The following is a 19,929-nucleotide window of genomic DNA, read 5'->3' on the forward strand; positions in this document are numbered from 1 at the left end:
GCCAGACTTCAAAGAGCACAGTAGTTCTGCTCAAATGATTAGATGCTGAATGAAAACTTTAATTACAGAGAAGCTTCACCATTACTGTTTCCATAGACATGTAGTTTGTGCTCCTATTCTAGTGTCTTTACGCTTCTACTTTCATAAAGTTTTCATTCTTAGACTGGCCAAAGGAGCAATCCACAACAATTTTCACACCAGCGGATCAAGGCACAAGCCCCAAAATTCCAATTCCTTTCATCTATGGATTCTCGCCTGTCCCTCAGTTTAATTCCTTCCTTGCCAGCCTGTTGACCCTTTATCCTCTCACTCGCCTAATCTTTCTATAAAAAATTAACCATGGCTTCAGATTAACAAAGAAAAGAAGAAAAGGTAGGGTATTGAGGGTCACAGAGAGGACTCCCTACCCTCTGAAAGAAATAAAAAAGTTAACAGAGAACGAAATTAGTTTAAACACTCTCCCAGGAAGGTGAGGGAAATTCAGAATTCAGGAAAGATCATTTGGCTGTGGGCAAGCAAGCCAGCAGAATCAGGAGCACAAAGGTGCTAAGCAAGTTTTTGTATCATCCAGAGAACACGATTGGAAAGACAGGCTCCAGGTCAACTCCAGTGAGCGGTAAGACCCACAGAACTGAACAAGGAACAGTTGTAAAGTCAAAGAGCTAAAAATAAGGACAAAAACAAAGTAAAAAACTTACTAGGAAAGGATTGGAAAGCAGTGAAAGGACACACAGAACTTGTTAGCTCAATGTGACTCCTGGGCACGCAAGAAAATGTGGTGCCTACTCCTACCTTATCAGAAGCAGTTGGCACAGTTGTTCCACAGATGATTTTCGTGATGAAGGAGCTGTCAAACTCCCTCAGAATGTGGACATTTCGGGTGTTGCTCAGGAGATGCCCAATATGGACTGGCCCCATAAGTACAGATAACAACGCTGCCAGCCGAGGGAATTGGAGAGTAATCCTAGGCCACAGTTTCACGCAGGAAAAATGGAACCAGTGGGCCTGCATCATAGCAAAACGGCTGAAACGGAAGGTGATGAGACTGGCTCTCAGGTCTTTTCAGCAGCGTATGCAGAACAAAGCAGTGCTGACCAGACAGCATAACAGCAAAGGCCCACATAAACAGAGGGAGGAACACAATCAAGGGCGCTAATAACAGAAGTGGCAATACTGAGGTCCTGCATGCAGAACAACTAAAATCATTAAAAGCAACCACATAAAGGGGGAGCGCAACACATAAGCAGCCGGCTCAGCAGGACATACATGGACCTAACAGCATGGCACCTACACCCAGAAGTGTTCTTTCTGCCTAATCCCTAGGCTAATTCCTGGTGGATCTGTTTGCCTCACGGTCAGTGTGCGAATGCCCAGATTCCAGGACCAGGGAGAAGAAAAGTAGACTTAACACAGCGGCCATGGAGGCTCCTGTATGCATTCCATCAGTGGCCATGAGCTCCAAATGCTTCAGGAAAAAAATGAACAGAAACAGGCAGAGCTGATCCTGGTGGGCACCACACTGGCCATGGAGGGCATGGTTCACAGAACTCATGAGGCTATGCCAAAAACACTTTCAGCTGCTGGTGAGTGGGGACTTGCATCCAGGCTACATACATCATCCAGACCAAGCCTAGCTCAACCTTCATACATGGATATGAGTGGAAGAACCTGTTAAAAGCAGGGATCAACAGAAAGGTGGCAGACACCATCATTAATGCCAGATGGCTATCAACAGGGGGATCTAAATGTTCAGAGTATTGTCAGATGGAATAAGGAAAGGGCCTAACTTCAAATTGATCACTGTGAACACCCTACTGTTGTTTTACAGGAGGGCCTGGATAAAGGGTTATATCAAACTCCCTAAAGAGACATGTGACAGTGATCTCATGAGAGTTTCCAATACCCAGTGCACGAAAGATAGCTGCGCATCCATATGGAAAAAAGTTTCCTGAGAGCTGCCATGCTGATACAGTGGGCCCTCGCCTTACGCGGGGATCCGTTCCGGATCCCTCTGCGTAAGGCGAATTCTGCCTATGCCAAGCCCCATTGTGAACAATGGGGCTCGTGCACGCGGCGTGGCGGCGCGTGGGCACAACGGGGTGTGCGCCCATTCAATTGAATGGGACGCTCCGCCCCGCACGTGCCCCACGGCTTGAGCCGCGTAAGGCGTATGCCAAGCCGCGTAAGGCCGCCCGCGTATGACACGGGTGTGCTGTAAACCACAAATTATACACAGATACCCAATCTGGGACTTGGACATTATGCTGCCGGCCTTGACTAAAGACCCTTTGAACCACTGAGGGAGGGATCATTAAAATTACTGATGTGGAAGGTACTATTATTAGTAGTGATCATATCAGCAAGAAATACAGTATATCTGAGCTAGGAGCGTTGTCAGTAAAAAAAAAAAATGAGTTCTGCATGATCCACCAGGATTTGGTGGTTTTGTGCTTGGCAGCAAACAAAGGAGACAAGCTCCACATGCCTAAGAGGGTCAACTGTTTATTCAGTGTTAAAAAAGCCCAACATGTTTTGGCCATACTAGGCCTTCTTCAGGGGCTGAAAACAAATAAAAAATACTTAAAATAGAGTATTTAAAGAGATAGGACACACTCAGCAAACTGTGATAACAAATATCCTTATAAAGCTTATCAAGTTATACATAGCTTTGAGAGAAATCACTGGAGTTCTAACCACTCTCCAAATTACAGGGCCATAGAGAGAAAGGCTTAACCAATGATATGACTTGGCACAGGACACAGTGATAAATGATGCAATCTTTCCTGTCATTTGCTCAACTATTTATGTCATTAAATAATTATACACATTATACCATACATGTGTTCTGATATCTCCATGGTCCTGAAGAAGGCCTAGTGTGGCCAAAATGCGTTGGGCTTTTTAAACACTGAATACACAGTTGACCATTTTGTGGAGTTTGTCTCCTTTCTGTTTGCTGCTTGGCTATGTGTTTTCAGTTCCTTATTTATACGGTTTGTTCTTGGAGCTAAAGTCATTGCATATTCCACAAAGCTCAAGAGATCATGCTACCATCCTTCGTCCAAACCTGTTGAAGAACCTGAAGACGATTTGGCACATATCAATGTCAGAAGTGCACTCAGAATATACATATACAGAATATACTAAGTCATACCAAACAAATCAGAGATTGGGATCACATGTTCGTCTCATTCCAGCCATGGTTAATGGAAAGAAAAGTATCTAATTGTACGTTATCATGGTGGATCAGGCCAGCCTTATCCTTTGCCATTAATTCACAGGGACCCATTGCTAGGAACAGTGATAGCTCACTCACTCGTAGCAACACTACCTCCGCCCCTGACACACAAATGCACCTATTGTAGATATCCGTAGGGCACTATCACTTGGAAGCTCTCAATCTCGGAGGCAACCTTTAGCAGGCAGGTGCTGGAGGTGGTAGTTCCACAATAAACTTAATTCTCACCTCACTTCATCCACCCACAGGGATGTAGCTGTGGTACCCACATCAGATGTCCCTGTCTTCATGCTGAAAAAAGGAACGTTGGCCTTACCTGTGAGATGTTTCTCGTTTGGTGATGTTGGCGGAGACATCCATCCCACCCTGAACTGAGGAATAAGCTATTCCTCACAGAAACGGCAGGAACCAGTAACTTTGGGGTGACTACAAACTCTCGGTTTTTCCTATCCCAAAGTACATACAACACTAACTAATTTAGAGAATTAGATACTCATGTGTAACAAGGACTCAGGGATGAAGGGGGGTTGCTTTACCATGGGCAGGTCCCTCTATTTCATGCCTACTGGAGTGATGAGGAGAGAGAAACCCACATCAGGATGTCTCTACCCCATAGGTAAAAAGAAACACCTTACGGGAAGGCCAGTGTTCCTTTCTGGAATAAATAGAATCTTCCTTAGATTTGTTACTACCTGGCTGAATTTAACAAGGGTTGGGTAAGTGTAATAAAATAAGAGGGGAGTTAACACCTCGTTTAGCAGCATAAGAATTTGCATAACATACTGTAGGAAGGCCCCATGGCTTATATTTTCCACAGTCCATCCCCACCATACCCCTGTTCCATGGTGGCAAGCTATAATTCCCTACCTCTGTCTTTCACTGTCTCGGGGCTGCTGTTAGAAATAGTGCTTTGGTTCAAATGCCAGGAGGGCTAATAAACATTTTTTGTGTCTTCTGTAATAGAATGATGATGATGATGATGATGATGATGATGATGATGAGATGATAAAATTTATTGTATCCTGTCTGCCCCTGAGAACAATCGGGGCGGCTAACAAATTAAAAAATATAAAAATATCAAATCCCTAGTACCATCCCCACTTAAAAAGGTATTAAATCTAATAGTGAATTAAAACCATACAAGTTAAAACTGACCCAAAGGTCAAACACATAAAAATAATCAATAAACAATAATCAATGGGAGCGGCAGTAAAGCATGTTAGGGTAGAATAAAACATCTGTTCTTTGACCTTGATGGCTCTTCCAAGCTCGTTTTCCCCATCTGGAAAAGCTGTTTCCCCATGGTGTGTGTGCGCATGTGCAACATACACACGCACGCATTGTATCATCTACTGTTGCATGTTTCATATCTCTGTAAATGATCGCTTTGATTCCCATTTATTGCCACACATGTACACATGTATGTTTACAGCATGGGGAAGAAGACACATGCTACAATTTCATCCTAACAGCTTGGGAGAGTTTGAGTCCATGCAAATGCAACCAATTGAATCTGTTCAGCGTTTTCACTGACATGTTTAGAAGTAGAAAGCAACTTCATGCTAGGTTTCTGGTGTGAACTGATTCTTCTATTCTAATATTAGTGTTATTTTTTAAATTTGTTTATTGGGGCCTTTGCTAAAAACAAATACTAATATTCTAATGTTATGTAACAGTACATGAATAATTATCTCTACCATTTTTCTTTCATTTCATTTCAATATCGGATTGTCTGTCCAAATGAGATAGCAGTTACTGGGCGACAAAACCTTTCATGATTTTAGCAAGTGGTCATGGTGTATTATCTATGCAGGACTATAGTGGACAGAACACAAACTGGCCATGTTCTTGGAGATCCCACAAAGAGAGAGGCTAAAATAGCATCTGAGAGACAGATGCCTCCAGTTGTCTAATTCTGATCCGCCTGCTCACTCACTTGGCACTGTTTTAGGAGCAACAAAAGATCCCCAGGTATGTTTTCAAAGAGATTTACAATCATATAATTCTCCTAAACAGTATTGCAGCATAGTAATGTGAAGGAGACTTATCTGAAGTAAAGTTACTTAAAAAGCAAGTTCCTGTCTGGTATCATATCAAGAGAAGATGGTGGGTACAAGCAATAAAGGTCACTGTAACAGTCACATATTGATTGGTATTTGTGACATGATTTTTGAGAGTATTAGAGCCACAGCTCTGCAAGATACAGAGAGGATCACCTAGCTGCTTCTGCCTAAACATGTCCCTACACACTTGCAGTGTCCCAGGCAAGTTGGAGGCCATCCTTTAGCTCATTGGGGGGGTGGGGAGGTCCAAGCAGCTTTTGCTTATCCAGAATGGGTTTCTTCTCAACTCCTGCTGCTTCAGAGAGCAGCCTGTGTGTCAGTGCACAAGATCGTGGGTAACCTCTTTTTAAATGAATTGCCTGGTTGAACAGAAGGATTATAACATGTCTCTTTCTTAGCTCTTCTCATTTTGTTCTCTCTGCATACAGAAATGGAGCCTAACTATTTATTATTGGAATTTCCTGAAATATTTCTAATCTTTCAATATACATTAAGATGTAGGGCTCATTTGTACCCCAAACTAATATGAAGAGAAGTTTGTAAACATGTGGGCTTTGTATTGTTCCCTAGTAACTGAAAACTTCTTACCTGCTATCTCAATATCAAGGGAGTTGATGGAATTCTATTTTTCTCCAGCTGTTTTAGTGAATAATAGATCTTAGGTAAGGTAAGATGAAACTCACTTAACAGATTTGTCCAAAGACCTAGATGACTTCACATGTTTGTTAAAAAACCATGTATTTGTTTTCTGACTCTTATGTTCTGTTTTTCAAGTCCCTTCTGAACATCAAAAGCCACAGGTTAAAGATCCAGTGAGCTTTCTCCTGCAGCATATTCATAAGGATTGGAGCAACTGATGAACACCTTGGGAAGAGTGCTGATGAAACCACTAATGTCATCCATCTTATCTGAATAGCCTTCTCAAGGAGCAGGGAGGCCAGTGTAAGAAGAACATTGTCAAGTGTTTCTGTTCATATTTCAGTAAATACGTTTTATAAGACACTTATATTTTGGAGGCAATGGTGGCAGCAGTGGCAGAAAGTACTTGTTGAACATTTATTTCACCAAAAATTCGTAACCCGATCATTTCGTATCCCGGGGTACCAGTGTATTTCTACCAGATAACCTAATTTGACAGTAACATTGTTTTCATTAAAGAATTATGTACACTCTTTAGCTTCTCGGCTTGTCTTTGCTCATATTATTGGTGGTTTTGTATAAGTTTGGTCTGGGATACATATACTAAATTGCATTCATAATTAACATAATAAAAGCAGAAAGTGGTTTACCCTCATAGACACAAATACAGATAACTGTTCAAGTACTATATTTTTAAAACATATGCCATGTTGCAGTGTTCAGTTACATTTCAGAGTGTTAATCTCATTTAACTGAGCTTAATTTCATATGTAACTCTGGAAGGTCACTGGATACTTTTTGCACTTAAATACCTATACACCCCTGCATCTACACAGTGATGTGGACTCCACATTTTTTAGGCAGTGTACTTTCTCTCAAAACCAACTCTCGGGCGTCAGAGGTTCAAGGAACCAGTGCAATTCTTTGAACCACTAGATCATTACGTCAGATTATCATAGTATTTTCTTAATAAGGGAATTTGCACGAGGAAGTTCACTATTGTCTTACTGGCAGTTACAGGAAGGGTGTAAGTAAGTGTCCTTTTCTGGAAGCTGATACAGGCAGAAGGGGCTGGAAATTTCTGTCAGTGCTTTCATAGTACAACCAAAGAAAGTTCTGTCAATAATCCCTGGCTGTTACTGCCATGTCCCATAACTGCCCCTCTGGGTAGAAGGTGAGTCACATGTAATAAACTTTCTTTTTCCAGGGCCAGTGCGCTTTGATGGTCAACTTTCTACAAAGGAGCAGAGAAACAATTGGGAAGGAATTGTTGCACACACCATTATTCTTCCTGAACTAAAGGTAAGCTAAAGACGGGATACAGATGATGGTGGTGGTATGAAATTTCATTCTTGAGGCAAGTACAAAGCATCAGACTACAGGAGGAAAATATGAATCTGTTTCTGCCTCTTTATATAACAACATCTTCAACTGTTTGCAGACAAGAAGTTTTGTGAGGGCCATTTGGCTTGGAATCTCTCCCTCAAAGGATGCTATATAACAATGACATTTAGACAAATGATATGCATGATAGGCAATATCTATTAACTTTGGAAGGAATTACTTTGGTATGTTGCTAATATGCCAGTCACATTTTTTAAAAACATACTGTCTTGTACACTTCAAAAAGACTAATGGGAAGGATTTTGAGCACTGTTCAGATTAAATGTAAGGAAAACAATGTATTCCTCTTATTTGCTGCAAACATAAAATGTCCAAGCAACATTATCTTTGGTCCATAAGCCAAACTCATTGAAGATAAAGCTCTTAGTGATTGCATCTTACCTTAGGCATTTTTCTCCTTCTGAAAACCAGTTGTTAGAGGACACAACTGGCAAAGTTGTCTTGTGTTCAGGCTCTGCTTTCCCACTGTAGGAACAGACTTCTGGACTAGGTAGGGTCTGTTCAAGTAAGACTCCTTCTGTGTTCTCAAATCACATGTCTATTCCATAATAGTCATGGAAATTGAAGAATTGAAATGAGTAGGGGACATGAGAGATGTTCAATTTAATGACCAGGAACAAATGGGTATGAAAGAGTGGCCTGAGTCTGCTCTGGGCAGAAGCAGGATGGAACCTCACTGACTGCATGGTCCATTCTAAAGGCAGGCTGTGCACACAGGGGCCAACCCAGGCTGCCAGGAGCTGATTTATTCCAGCTCCATTTTGCTCCTGTCCTAAGGACCAGAGCATGGCTTCAATGCAGCTTCCAGCCACTTTGGAGGCATGCATTGTCTAAATGCCATGGCTCCAAGGTGGCTGGAATGTGTGTTTCACCCGAAAGTTACATTAAATCAAAGCAGTAGTTTGGACTACCTACTATCAAGAATAGTTGACTGGTTTAACCTCCATTATAATCTTGCCCCATATAGACTTTTATTTTTACCTTAAGAAATAGTTATAGACTCATATGGGAGAATGTTAAGATTTGCAGTTGAATGGCATTGAACCTGCCTTTTGCAAGCCTATCTTCTGCATTCTAGATTCTCACAAACAATTCAATGGTCAACATTTTCATAGTCTTTGTCTACATAGCTTCAACTTGTGTTCACTTTCTTAATTCGATGCTAGAAAAGAATGCTTGGAAGTTGGCATAGAGAACAAAATCCTATTCCAGGTGGATTACAGTATGATGGTGCCTTATGCATAATTGCCCATATTCTGATATCTTAAGAGTTGAATATCACAGTTTTTGAAAGCCAGGGTGTTCAGAATTCTCAAAGAAGTATGAAGTACAGCAATTCCAAGTCTGCCTTAGAGGACTGGATTTTATGTATTTGAAAGAGAATGCATTTTTATGGCGACTCATGTAAACACTCTGCTTTTCCAAACAGCTTTTGGACAAAACCCTTCTGAAATTGAACCAACAAATCAGTGAGGATGAGAGAATTTCTTCCAACCCTGTAGTGAAAATTATCTATGGGGACCCTGCAGTTTTCCTGTCCAGACTGCCCAAGGACAGCACAGTGCATTGTTCCAGGATGTGGAGCTGCAGAAAGAAGATCTCACTTGAGTACTTGGGGCATATTGTTCAGCAAAAAGGCGACAAGGATGCTGTGCCCATCTTGTGGAAGTTTCTACAGAAGGTGAGAGCATGCCCAAATCTTTCCCAATAGCTGTCTTAGGATATTGCTCAGTTATGTGCAGTGAAGGGACCAACATGTTAGCCACACTTCATAATTAATAAAGGAAATTGTTTAACATATAGGCTTAATCTTCCTTTCATTTTCCCTTCATTTTATGCATGTGATGAGTTTGACCTTAACAACAGAAATGCTGCTATCAGCTAGTTGTCGAATATTTAAGTACGTCAGTAAGCATCAGATCTTGTTGGTTCTTTGAAATATTAAAAACATCAGCTATAGCATGATGTAAAACTTTGTGTTGGTGTCTGAGGTGATGCCATCAAGAAATCTAAATCTACTCTGCTTCCTGAAGCTGTTCTGTCTGAATGCATTTAAACTAGGGTTGTTTATTTTTTTAAAAAGCTTTTGCTGCAGAGGAACCTAAGAGTGAGGGATAAACACTGCTGTAAATGATGGCTGGTTAATCATTTTGCCTACAAGCCAACTGCTGAATCCCTTTCTCCTTGGACCTTTCTTCTCATCAAATTTTGACCTACATACAAACTAGCTATCTTCCCACCTGCCTTACAGTTGCTATAAGTTGGAAATAACTTGAAGGCACACAACAACAACAAAACTGCATAGCCAATGGTGAGGAATTCTGGGAATTGCAGTCCAGCAACCTCTGGAAGACTACACAATTCTCACCTCTGCAGTATGGGATACTCTCCTTTACCAATGAAAACAAATATGATTCTGAATAGTTCAGTCAACAACTGGACATTCTTTTCTTGTTTGCCCCAAAAGTGTTTGCTGCATACTCGGAAGACACAAGGCTCATGGCACAAAATAAGTTCTTTCCACCATGCCAGCAAATGTTTATTTATTTATTAGATTTATCTCCTGCCCCTATCCCAAAATAGGACTCAAGGCGGTCATGATTTGTTAGTTTTTTCAGCAGACAGTTCTGGCATTTGCTCATATCTTCCAGAAATAGTGCCTAGAAGGTGAGGATTAGAAGACTAGTGCAAGCATTTGAGGTCTTGTGAATATTATTTCTTCTTCGTGGTCTCTGCGAATCATACAAATGGGTTTCACTGCGCCTGCGCAGTGCTGCTCGGAACCTACTGGAATCACTGGGCAGAGTTAACTCTGCAACATATTGAAACTTTTTGGCGGTAACTCCGCCCACCCGTTATAAGGCCCCTGCCTTCCCGCTCTTTTCCCCAGTTCCTTTTTTCCGCCGCGCTAGCTGCTTCAGGGAACTTTCGCTTGCTTTGCTTGCTTGGAATCACTTTCGCTTTTTGACCTCGGACTGTACTTTGACCATTCTTTGTCTCCCGCCCCTGGTAACTTCGGACTTTCGGACTGCTGACCTCGTTTTCGGATTCTCCTCTGGCTTTGACGACTTCGGAAATGCCTGCACCTTTCAAAAAGTGCGACATTTGCGGGGGCAAGGTGCCCGTCCAGGACCCGCACTCCTCCTGCCTGCTGTGCCTGGGCAAGGACCACGACACCAAGGCCTGCCTGCTCTGCAGATCCCTCTCCTCCCAGGCCAGGAAAAACCGTGAGTCCCGGCTCACTTCGGCGATTGCCCTGGGAAAGGTGCAAGAGGGAGGTTCGCGGTCGTCTTCTGTCCCACCTTTGGCGCCCCCCGCCTCATCTTCTCGGGCCAGTGTGTCCAGCGTTGGATCTGGGAGAGCCGCCGTTCCCAGCGTGGTGTGTGTCCCGGCCGGGACCCCTTCCACCACCTCCGATGTGGCCCGTGGCTCCAAACCGCCCAGTGCCACCGACAAACCCTCCAAGCGCCCCCACAAGTCGTCGGGGACTGAGGGTACCGGGCCGACCTCCAAACCGAAGAAGGGATCGGAGGGCTCGCGTCCGAAGAAGGCCACCGAGCCGGAGGTCCACCTTGTATCGCCTTCATCCTCCAAGGCATCCAAGGAATCGCGCCATGCGAAGCCTAAGGACCCGGCTGGGCCTGTGGGGGGTTCGAAGTCCCCAAGGCCTTCGTCGTCGACAGCGGCTGCTGTCCTCTTGGACCTTCCGGACAACCCGTTCTTCCCAACGGAGGAGCTTCCCAAGCCTGGGAAGAAGAGGCACCACGACAAGTCTGGTCATGATCCTGCCCCGAAAAAATCCAAGCCCTCCAAGGAGCGGCCCGCCACCGATCCACCGGAGGCGAAGGAGAAGAAGCGCTCCCCTTCCAAAAAGGCCCGCGCTTCGGTTTCGGCAGCTCCCCGTGACCCGGAGCCGACACCGGTAGACCGGGGGACCCCGGTGCCGGACACTCCACTGCCTCTGTCGACCATGGACTTTGTCCACGGGACGGACGACACCGTTCTTCCTCGCTCCCCGGAGCACCGGTCGCCTTCCCACCCGGCAACTGACGACGAGGAGGACCAGCCCCGCGGCCAGGATGTCCCCGACCTCTTTTTCGACACGCAGTCGCGCCGGTACTACGTGTCGGTTTCGGAGGACAGACCCTTGAGGGAGTTCACCAGACTGAACCCCCGTCCCGTAGACCGGGCCACCCCGTCCAGATCGGTCCCGACGGTATCGGTCTATGAGAGGTCGCCGTCTCCATCTCGCAGACGCTCCCGGTCTTCAGCTGACCTCGCTCCAACCCGCCCGAGATCCCAGGTTCGAGTGACGGACCCTCTCTCCTCCGACCTGGACTCCGAGGACGAGCCGCTGCTTCCTTCTGAGGCACCCTCGGACGAGGATGTTCTCTCGGACCCAGCCTCTCCCCAGAGGATGCACAACCCTGAGCCGTCTTCCCCTTCGGACGACGTCCGGTCCTTCACCGAGCACGTCGTCAAGATGGCGAGGGCCCTCGACATCGAGCTCGCTTCCGCGGAAGACGACGCCGAGGACCCGGTTGAGCGTCAGGTGCACGGACGGGTGCCCACTCCGCCGTGCCTGCCTCTCCTTCCTTCTCTCCGGACCATTGTGAAGAGATCCTGGGACTCTCCGGCCACCCTGTCGGCGCCCTCCCGCAAGGTGGAGTCCCTCTATAGGGTCGCCCCGGCGAGTTGCCCTTGGCTGGCTGACCACCCGATGCCGAACTCTGCCATCGTCAAGGGAGCCCAACACAGCTTCGTTCCGAAGCAGGCCACCTCCCCTGTCGACCGGGAGGCAAAGAAGGTGGACGGACTGGCCAAGAAGGCCTACTCGGCGTCGGCTCTTGGCGTCAAGGCTGCCAACTACACCGCCTGCATGGGGGCCTACATCCAGACCCTCATGGAACGGATCTCCCCCCTCGTCCCGGGCGTCCCAGATGACATCCAGAGGCAGCTGGTGGAGATCAGGGACAAGGCCCATTCCATCGGAAGTTGGCTCATCACCACTTCCAGAAATGTGGCGGACTGTTCAGGGAGGGCCATGTCAGCATCCATGGCACTTCGACGCCACGCCTGGCTGAGGGCCTCCGACCTCAACCCGACGGTCAAGGCGGCCATCGAGGACATGCCGCTCGACGGGACCGGGCTCTTCCACGCCGAGACTGACGACCGCCTGAACCGCAAGTTCAGGATGAAGGCGGCGGTGAAGAAGCACGGCATGTCCTCAGCACCGGCTTCTCCGTACCGGAAGCGTCAGTGCCCGTGGCAGCTGCAAGGTCAGTCACAGGGGACCTTCCCCCGGGATCGGCAGTCCCAGCAGCAGGGCTCCCAGAGACACCGCTTCCCCTCGCAGTCTTCCTCCTCCTCTGGCCGTCGCAACTTCCCGCCTTGGTACCGCAAGTCTCGCCGGCAGGACACCGACCAGGGGAAGAAGAGAGCCTGAAGGGACGCAGCGTGCTTCGTCTCTCCTTCACCCCTCTTCTTCCTGGACATTTTGAGGCCCTATGTTAACACCTGGGCCTCTATAACATCGGACTCGTGGGTTCTCAACATCGTCCGTAGGGGTTATGCCCTCGAGTTCCAAGAGCTCCCTCCAACTGGAGCCTTCATGTCCACTCCCCCCTCGGACACCCTTCTCGACGAAGTGCGCACCTTGCTTGGTAAAGGGGCAATCTCCCCTTTGCCGCCCCACCAATGCCTTCGGGCCTTTTTCTCCAGGTACTTCACGGTACCGAAAGCAGATGGGGGCATCAGGCCCATCCTGGACTTGAGACAATTGAACTTGTTCCTTGACTACCGTCGCTTTCGAATGGTAACTTTGGCTTCCATTCTGCCTCTGCTTCACCAGGGCCTGTGGTTCGCGACCGTCGACCTGAAGGACGCCTACTTCCACATCGGGATCCGAGAGTCCCACCGGAGATTCCTCGCCTTCGCTGTCGGCTCCACCGCGTACCACTACAACGTGCTTCCTTTCGGCTTGGCCACGGCTCCACGAGTCTTCACAAAGTGCATGGCACCAGTGGTGGCATACCTTCATCAGAAGGGCTTCATGGTCTTTCCCTACCTGGACGACTGGCTGTTTGCAGCCGAATCCCAAGACGAGCTGCAGGAGGCAGTCTCCTTCGCCTTGCGCCTTTTGGATGCCCTCGGGCTGGTCGTCAACAGGGAAAAGTCCCACTTCACACTGACCAGGCAGGTCAAGTTCATCGGGGCCATCCTCGACTCCGAAAACTGCCTAGCCTTCCTTCCTCCGGATCGGTTTCAGGCCCTGACAACGTCCCTCAGGCCGTGAATCTCCCACAGAAGGGTGAGAGCCAGAGACGTTCAAGTCACCCTGGGCCACATGGCATCGACGACATTCGTCACCCCCTGGGCAAGACTTCGTCTTCGGCCGCTCCAATCCTAGTACCTCTCTGTCTTCTCTCCGTTGGAGGACCCGCCTTCAAAGTGGCTCACGGTACCGAGACCGGTGGCCGCTTCCCTCAGATGGTGGCTAGACAGCTCCAACGTCTGCACCGGGATGCCTTTCCATCAGCCCCAGGCACAACTGACTCTGACAACAGATGCATCCCTGGAGGGATGGGGCGCCCACCTGCTCGACCTCGTCGTCAGGGACAAGTGGTCCGCACAGGACAAGCTCCTCCACATCAACGCTTTGGAGATGCTCGCAGTGGAGAAGGCTTTGTGGGCGTTCGAGTTTGCTGTCACAGGAAGAGTGATCCTCCTGAGGACGGACAACACCACCGTGATGTATTACATCAACAAACAAGGTGGTACCAGATCCAGGACCCTGCTCGACCTCACGCTCCACATCTGGGACTGGTGCATCCAGAGGCGCGTCCTCCTCCAGGCGATTCACCTTCCCGGGGAGGACAACGAGCTGGCAGATCGCCTCAGCAGATCCCCTTCGGTGTGCCACGAGTGGAGGCTCCATCCCGAGATGGTCAGCGACCTCTTCAATCGGTGGGGAACCCCCCGGATCGACCTCTTCGCCACCAGGTGGAACAGCCACTGTCCCCAGTTCTGCTCCAGGAAGCGATTGGACGGATCCCTCGGAGACGCATTCGCTTTCCTCTGGACGGGGGAGCTCCTCTACGCCTTCCCTCCGTTCCCTCTCATCATCAGGGTGGTGTCCAAGATGACAACGGACCGCTCGCATGCGATCCTGATCACCCTGTGGTGGCCGAGACAGCCGTGGTTCGCATCCCTTCTTCACCTCTCCAGGAGATGCTTCCTCCGTCTCGACCCTCGCCCGGACCTGCTGTCGATCCAGGACGGACAGATTCTCCACCCCGACATCGAGAGCCTGCCGCTGGTAGCCTGGAGGATTCGGCCCTGACTGCCTTGCCGGAGGCAGTGAGGACGGTGATCCTGGCTGCGAGGAAACCTTCCACCCAGCGGTCCTATGCCCTGAAATGGAAGAGATTTTGCCTCTTCCTTGACCAAAAGGGCTTGTCTCCTGCACAGGTGTCCACTCCAGTGGTGCTGGAGTTTTTGATGGCACTTTTGGATGGAGGGCTGTCCCTCACATCCATCAAATGCTACCTGTCTGCCATTTGTGCCAAATACCAGTTCGGGGGGAGGGTTTCTTTCTTCAAAGACCCCTTGGTGAAAGGGTTCCTGAAGGGTTGTGCCAACCTTTACCCTCCAGTGTCGATACCAACCCCGGCTTGGAGCTTGCAGTCGGTACTGTCCGCGCTCCAATCCAAGCCTTTTGAACCGATGGCCACAGCGGACTTGAGACTTTTGACTTGGAAAACCGTTTTCCTGGTGGCCATCACCTCTGCCTGCCGTGCGGGCGAACTCTGTGCTTTACGGAGGGACCAGCCATTCCTGAGGTTCCACAAGGACAAGGTGGTCCTCCGTACGGACATTACCTTCTTGCCTAAGGAAGTGTCTGCTTTCCACATGTGCCAGGACATTGTATTGCCCACTCTCGCATCCAACCCGTCGTCGGTTGAAGAGCGACGCCTGCACTCTCTTGATGTCAGGAGAGCACTGGCATTTTACCTGGACAGAACTGCTGCCTCCAGTCGGTCCGAGAGACTTTTCCAATGCTACTCGGAACCGAAAAAGGGGTTGCCTGTGTCTGCGCAGAGGTTGTCCAAATGGGTGGCTGGTACCATCCACCTATGCTATGAACTGTTAGGCAAACCTCTCCCGGGCAGGGTTCGGTCCCATTCTACAAGGTCAATGGCAGCATCCTCTGCATTCCTGTCGGGGATTCCTTTGGAGGATGTCTGCAAGGCTGCCGTCTGGTCCCAACCTCTGACTTTCATCAAGCATTATAGGTTGGACACCAGGGCCATCCGAGACACAGCTTTCGGGAGGGCTGTGTTGGTTTCAGGGTTGCATTGATTGCACTACTGATGTTTTTGTATTTACTACACTTGTACAGTTGACACTGTTTACATTTGTTGGATGTTGGTTTGCACAAGTTCTGTGGGATCGGTCTTGCATGACCTCTGTTCCCTCCTCAGGTTTAGCAACGTTATTGCTATTTGATTTGTGCGTGAACAAAAGACTGACTCTTTTTATGGTCCAAGGTGTTTATTGTTGTAATAAATATACCTTTGGTTCACCATAGCTTTGGTTTCAGGACACTCCCTCCGCCGTATACCTTAGCTTGTCAGTCTAAACCCATTTGTATGATTCGCAGAGACCACGAAGAAGAAGGACAGGTTGCTTACCTGTAACGGTATTTCTTCGAGTGGTCATCTGCGAATACATACAAATCCCACCCGTCCGTCCCCTCAGTGTCCTGCTCACATTGGCTCTTTCCATCACCTGCTTGGCGGAAAAATTGCGGAACTGGGGAAAAGAGCGGGAAGGCAGGGGCCTTATAACGGGTGGGCGGAGTTACCGCCAAAAAGTTTCAATATGTTGCAGAGTTAATTCTGCCCAGTGATTCCAGTAGGTTCCGAGCAGCACTGCGCAGGCGCAGTGAAACCCATTTGTATGTATTCGCAGATGATCACTCGAAGAAATACCGTTACAGGTAAGCAACCTGTCCATTTTTAGTATTACTATATAACAAAATGAAACAGGCTAGTGCATTTAGTGCTACTGTAATTGATTACAAAAATTATGGAAGGGCTTGTATAATGAAGTGTGCTCATGTCATGCAGATGTGTGCTCAGAATGGGCAGATGTGCTTGAAAACACTTACTATTTGTGTTTTCCTGACTGAAGTTGTGACAAGATCCCCTTTTCAGGCTGTTCTCATAGTTCCTTTCCTTTCTTAATCCCTTCCTATACTGAGTACTTTGACCCCAAGGTGACCCTTCCTATTGTGGACTAGTGGTTGTGTTGTTGTAGTGAGTTTGCTGTGGTAAGTGTGACCAGACTCCCTACAAACTTAATATGAACAGAGATAGATGTAAAAAAGCAACAAAATAAATGGACAGATAAGACATTAAATTCCTGAACTACTTAAACACTTACAGCTCGCAACACCATAGTTAGTGCTTTCCTCTAGCTGACTGTGCTGTCTCTATACCAACAGTTTCTATCTCTGCGCCATCTTTTCCCCAGCTGTCTTCTGTCATACACAAGCAACAGTTTTTGTATCCTTTCTCCTCTGAAGGTTCTCCCTGAGCTGTGACTGACTGGCTCCAACCCGGCTTGCCCAGCTCCTCCCTTCACAAAAGTATTTCCAGAATTTGGAATACTTTTGTAGCCATGGAAATGGAAATTGGGGCTTCAGGGGTAAAGGGGTAAATAGAAGCCTCAGGGGTGGGCACAAATCTGTTAAGCATTAACTGCATGCAGTAAAAATTCTATTGAAGGCTCCAGTCACTGAATGTTGCAGTAACAGCAGTAACATTCATAAATGTGCTGAAACCTACGACAAGCTGTGTACTTTGTAGCATATAAATGTTCCAACAATGCTGTGTTGTTTTGTCTACTGAATATCATTCAGCTTCACCTTTTCAGTTTGCCCTATTTGATTTCTAGGAAACTGAACTTAGGTTTGTAAAGTTTTTGCCAGAGATTCTGACCTTGCAGAAGGACTTGGTGAAGAGGTTCCAAAACATTTCAGATGTAGAACACAAGACAATTGGAGATTTTCTGGACAGTCTTCTCTCAGGTGAGACTGTAACAGAAATTTCCACACTGCTATAGATCCAATAAGCAGAGCACAACTGTGATCAGAAGTGCTTAACATCAAGCTGTATAACTTCTAAAACAAGGTTTTATAACAATTGGGAATATGTGGATTTCTGCAAAATGTGTGTGTAACAGCCATTGCAAGACTTAAAAAATCACTAATGGATTCCTGGAGAAAATAGATGAATTCACCATTGCTTCATTCTCCTTGACTGACCTCCTGGATCATCAAGGCAAATGCAGCTAACTATTTATGTATAAATTTTATAAAATACAATGAAAACTGGACTTTCTAAAGGACCATTTTTAAATCTCTGCCATTGAAATTAGTGGGATGTGTAAGCATTTAGACTACCTAGATTGTGCCAAAACTGGTAAAACATAGGATTTTTTTTAGTAGGAACAGTCTGAATCTACAATCATGATTAACCAGTGTGGTTTGCTTGTGTATTCTCAAACATTACACAATGCTTGATTAATAAAACAGATTTGCTGCATTGGAATACAGAGATGACCCCCATGTCTTTGATTAGATACATGTGTAAAGGATACATCTGTCTGACTGTTTGGCATGGTTACTTGAAAGAGTTGGTGGAGATGAACTATGTCAGAGGGCTAGTGCCTTTGTCTCTTACTTGACACTTAGAGGCATTTGGTTTGTTACCCTGGACATCAAAGTCCTGGATTAGCTTGATATGCCAAATTGTGCAGCTCTTACATTGTAACTCTTTGGACCAGAACTTGTTCAGGTAGGGTGCCTTTAGAAGGAGCTACACAGCTTTCCAATACAGTATTAGGTGTGTCATATTAGTTTCTTGCTTGATCCAGGAGGCATGGAACATATTATGAGAACCAGAGTGAAAACATTTTTGGATGTGTGGAATAAGCTGAGATCATCCTTGGAAAACAATGGTGAGCAACTATTTTATACCATTATTCAACTGTGAAGCATTAAAACTGAGGCATTATTACTCAATGAAAGACTGGATCTTTATGTTTCTTGTTCTCAAACTGGGTCACTCCCTCTGCCTGTTGTTTCCTTTATGCTAGAAGAAAAATACTCCAGTCTTACCTTCTACAGCCTAGAACTGGGAGGAGGGTAATGTTCTTCAATTCCCACACTTGCACTTTCATGTGCAGCATTAATTGGCAGAACACAACATACTGCACACCTTTATCTGACATATCCAGCATTAGCCTTCCAGTTCTGACATTCAGAAAGTATTGGGATATCGTAGTCTCCATGTGACAGTGATAAATCATAATCGTTTTTAAAAGCACAAACAATCTAAAATGTAAATAGAGGATCTGACCCTGGGCCTGTTGCTCAGAAATGTTTTCTTGCCACACTGCAGGTGAAATTAAACTTCCTAGGAGTTACTGTGATACTGACCTGACTCTGGAGAATGAGTTTGAGATCCTTCTGCCTCGCCGGCGAGGTCTAGGCCTATGTTCCACAGCCTTGACCAGTTACCTCATTGCCTTGCACAATGAGTTTGTCTACACCATAGAAAAATATACAAAGGATGCCAACAGGTATGTCTCTCTCCTGCATCTGCTAGAATCCCCAGTTCCTGCAGCTGCCAGATTGCCATACTGATGCCAAAGCAGCATTGTTCTTTCTTGCTCTCATTCCTCCCTTTCTCAACAGATACTCTGTGAGCCCCGTGGAAGTGACAGACCTCCATGTAATCACTTATGAGGTAGAGAGGGACTTGATCCCATTGATTCTGTCAAACTGTCAGTACAGCATGGAGAAAGGAGGAGAGGCCACCCAGGAATTTGATCTGGAAAAGATCCAGCAGCAGGTCACCAGCCGATTCCTACAGGGGAAGCCCTTGATCACATTGACAGTATGTACCACAGAAGCCTGATGTTGCCACTTAGCTCTCCTGCTTCCTGAGTATCCAACTCCCAGCTCATGGGCTACCCACTGACTTTGCATTTCTATTCTATTCCTTTATAGGGCATTCCCACTCTTGTGTATAGGCATGACCGAAATTATGAGCATCTCTTCAAAGATATCAAGAGCAAGTTGACCCAGGTGAGCTTTTGAGATTAGGAGAGAAAGAATGCCAGAAAGTAGTTGGACTCATTTCCACTCAGATTTTGTTCAATCAGGATTAGCCCCATATGGCTCAGTGTCCTCCTGTGTTTGTTTACCTGATAATATGTCCTGTGGATTCAATGAGATTTCCTTGTTTATAAGTGTGTGTAGTCCATGGTTTTTTAGCCCTGGCAAACAGCCCTTTATAACTTCCCCTTCTTACCTAGGACAGGACAGTGATATTGATACTGAGCATAATGTTAAAAAAGTCTTTATTGATCGTGACCATTTCCTAAGTTGTTTCTGTATCCTGAAGAATAAGTCTCTTTTCTTTATAGCAAAAAAAAAAAAAAAACAGCAGTGATGGATGCTGATTAGTTTTTTTTAATCCCCTTGAATTACAGAGCTGCCTTCCAAATTCCACA

The 19,929-nt window shown here is 46.6% G+C and overlaps 1 protein-coding gene across 1 annotated transcript in view; it reads left to right on the plus strand.

Moving 5' to 3' along the window:
• The window catches only part of RNF213 (ring finger protein 213), a gene marked incomplete at its 3' end in the record, with an annotated part of 236,290 nt that extends 216,364 nt beyond the window's left edge, over positions 1-19,926 (plus strand). Inside the window, 8 exon segments of the mRNA XM_042447563.1 lie at positions 7,148-7,242; positions 8,774-9,025; positions 17,305-17,437; positions 18,286-18,369; positions 18,813-18,993; positions 19,109-19,310; positions 19,424-19,501; positions 19,909-19,926. Coding sequence (XP_042303497.1) covers positions 7,148-7,242; positions 8,774-9,025; positions 17,305-17,437; positions 18,286-18,369; positions 18,813-18,993; positions 19,109-19,310; positions 19,424-19,501; positions 19,909-19,926 — 1,043 coding nt within the window.
• Between the last annotated feature and the right edge of the window lie 3 nt (positions 19,927-19,929).

This window comes from Sceloporus undulatus, chromosome 2 (assembly GCF_019175285.1).
Source record: "Sceloporus undulatus isolate JIND9_A2432 ecotype Alabama chromosome 2, SceUnd_v1.1, whole genome shotgun sequence".
NCBI lineage: Eukaryota > Metazoa > Chordata > Lepidosauria > Squamata > Phrynosomatidae > Sceloporus > Sceloporus undulatus.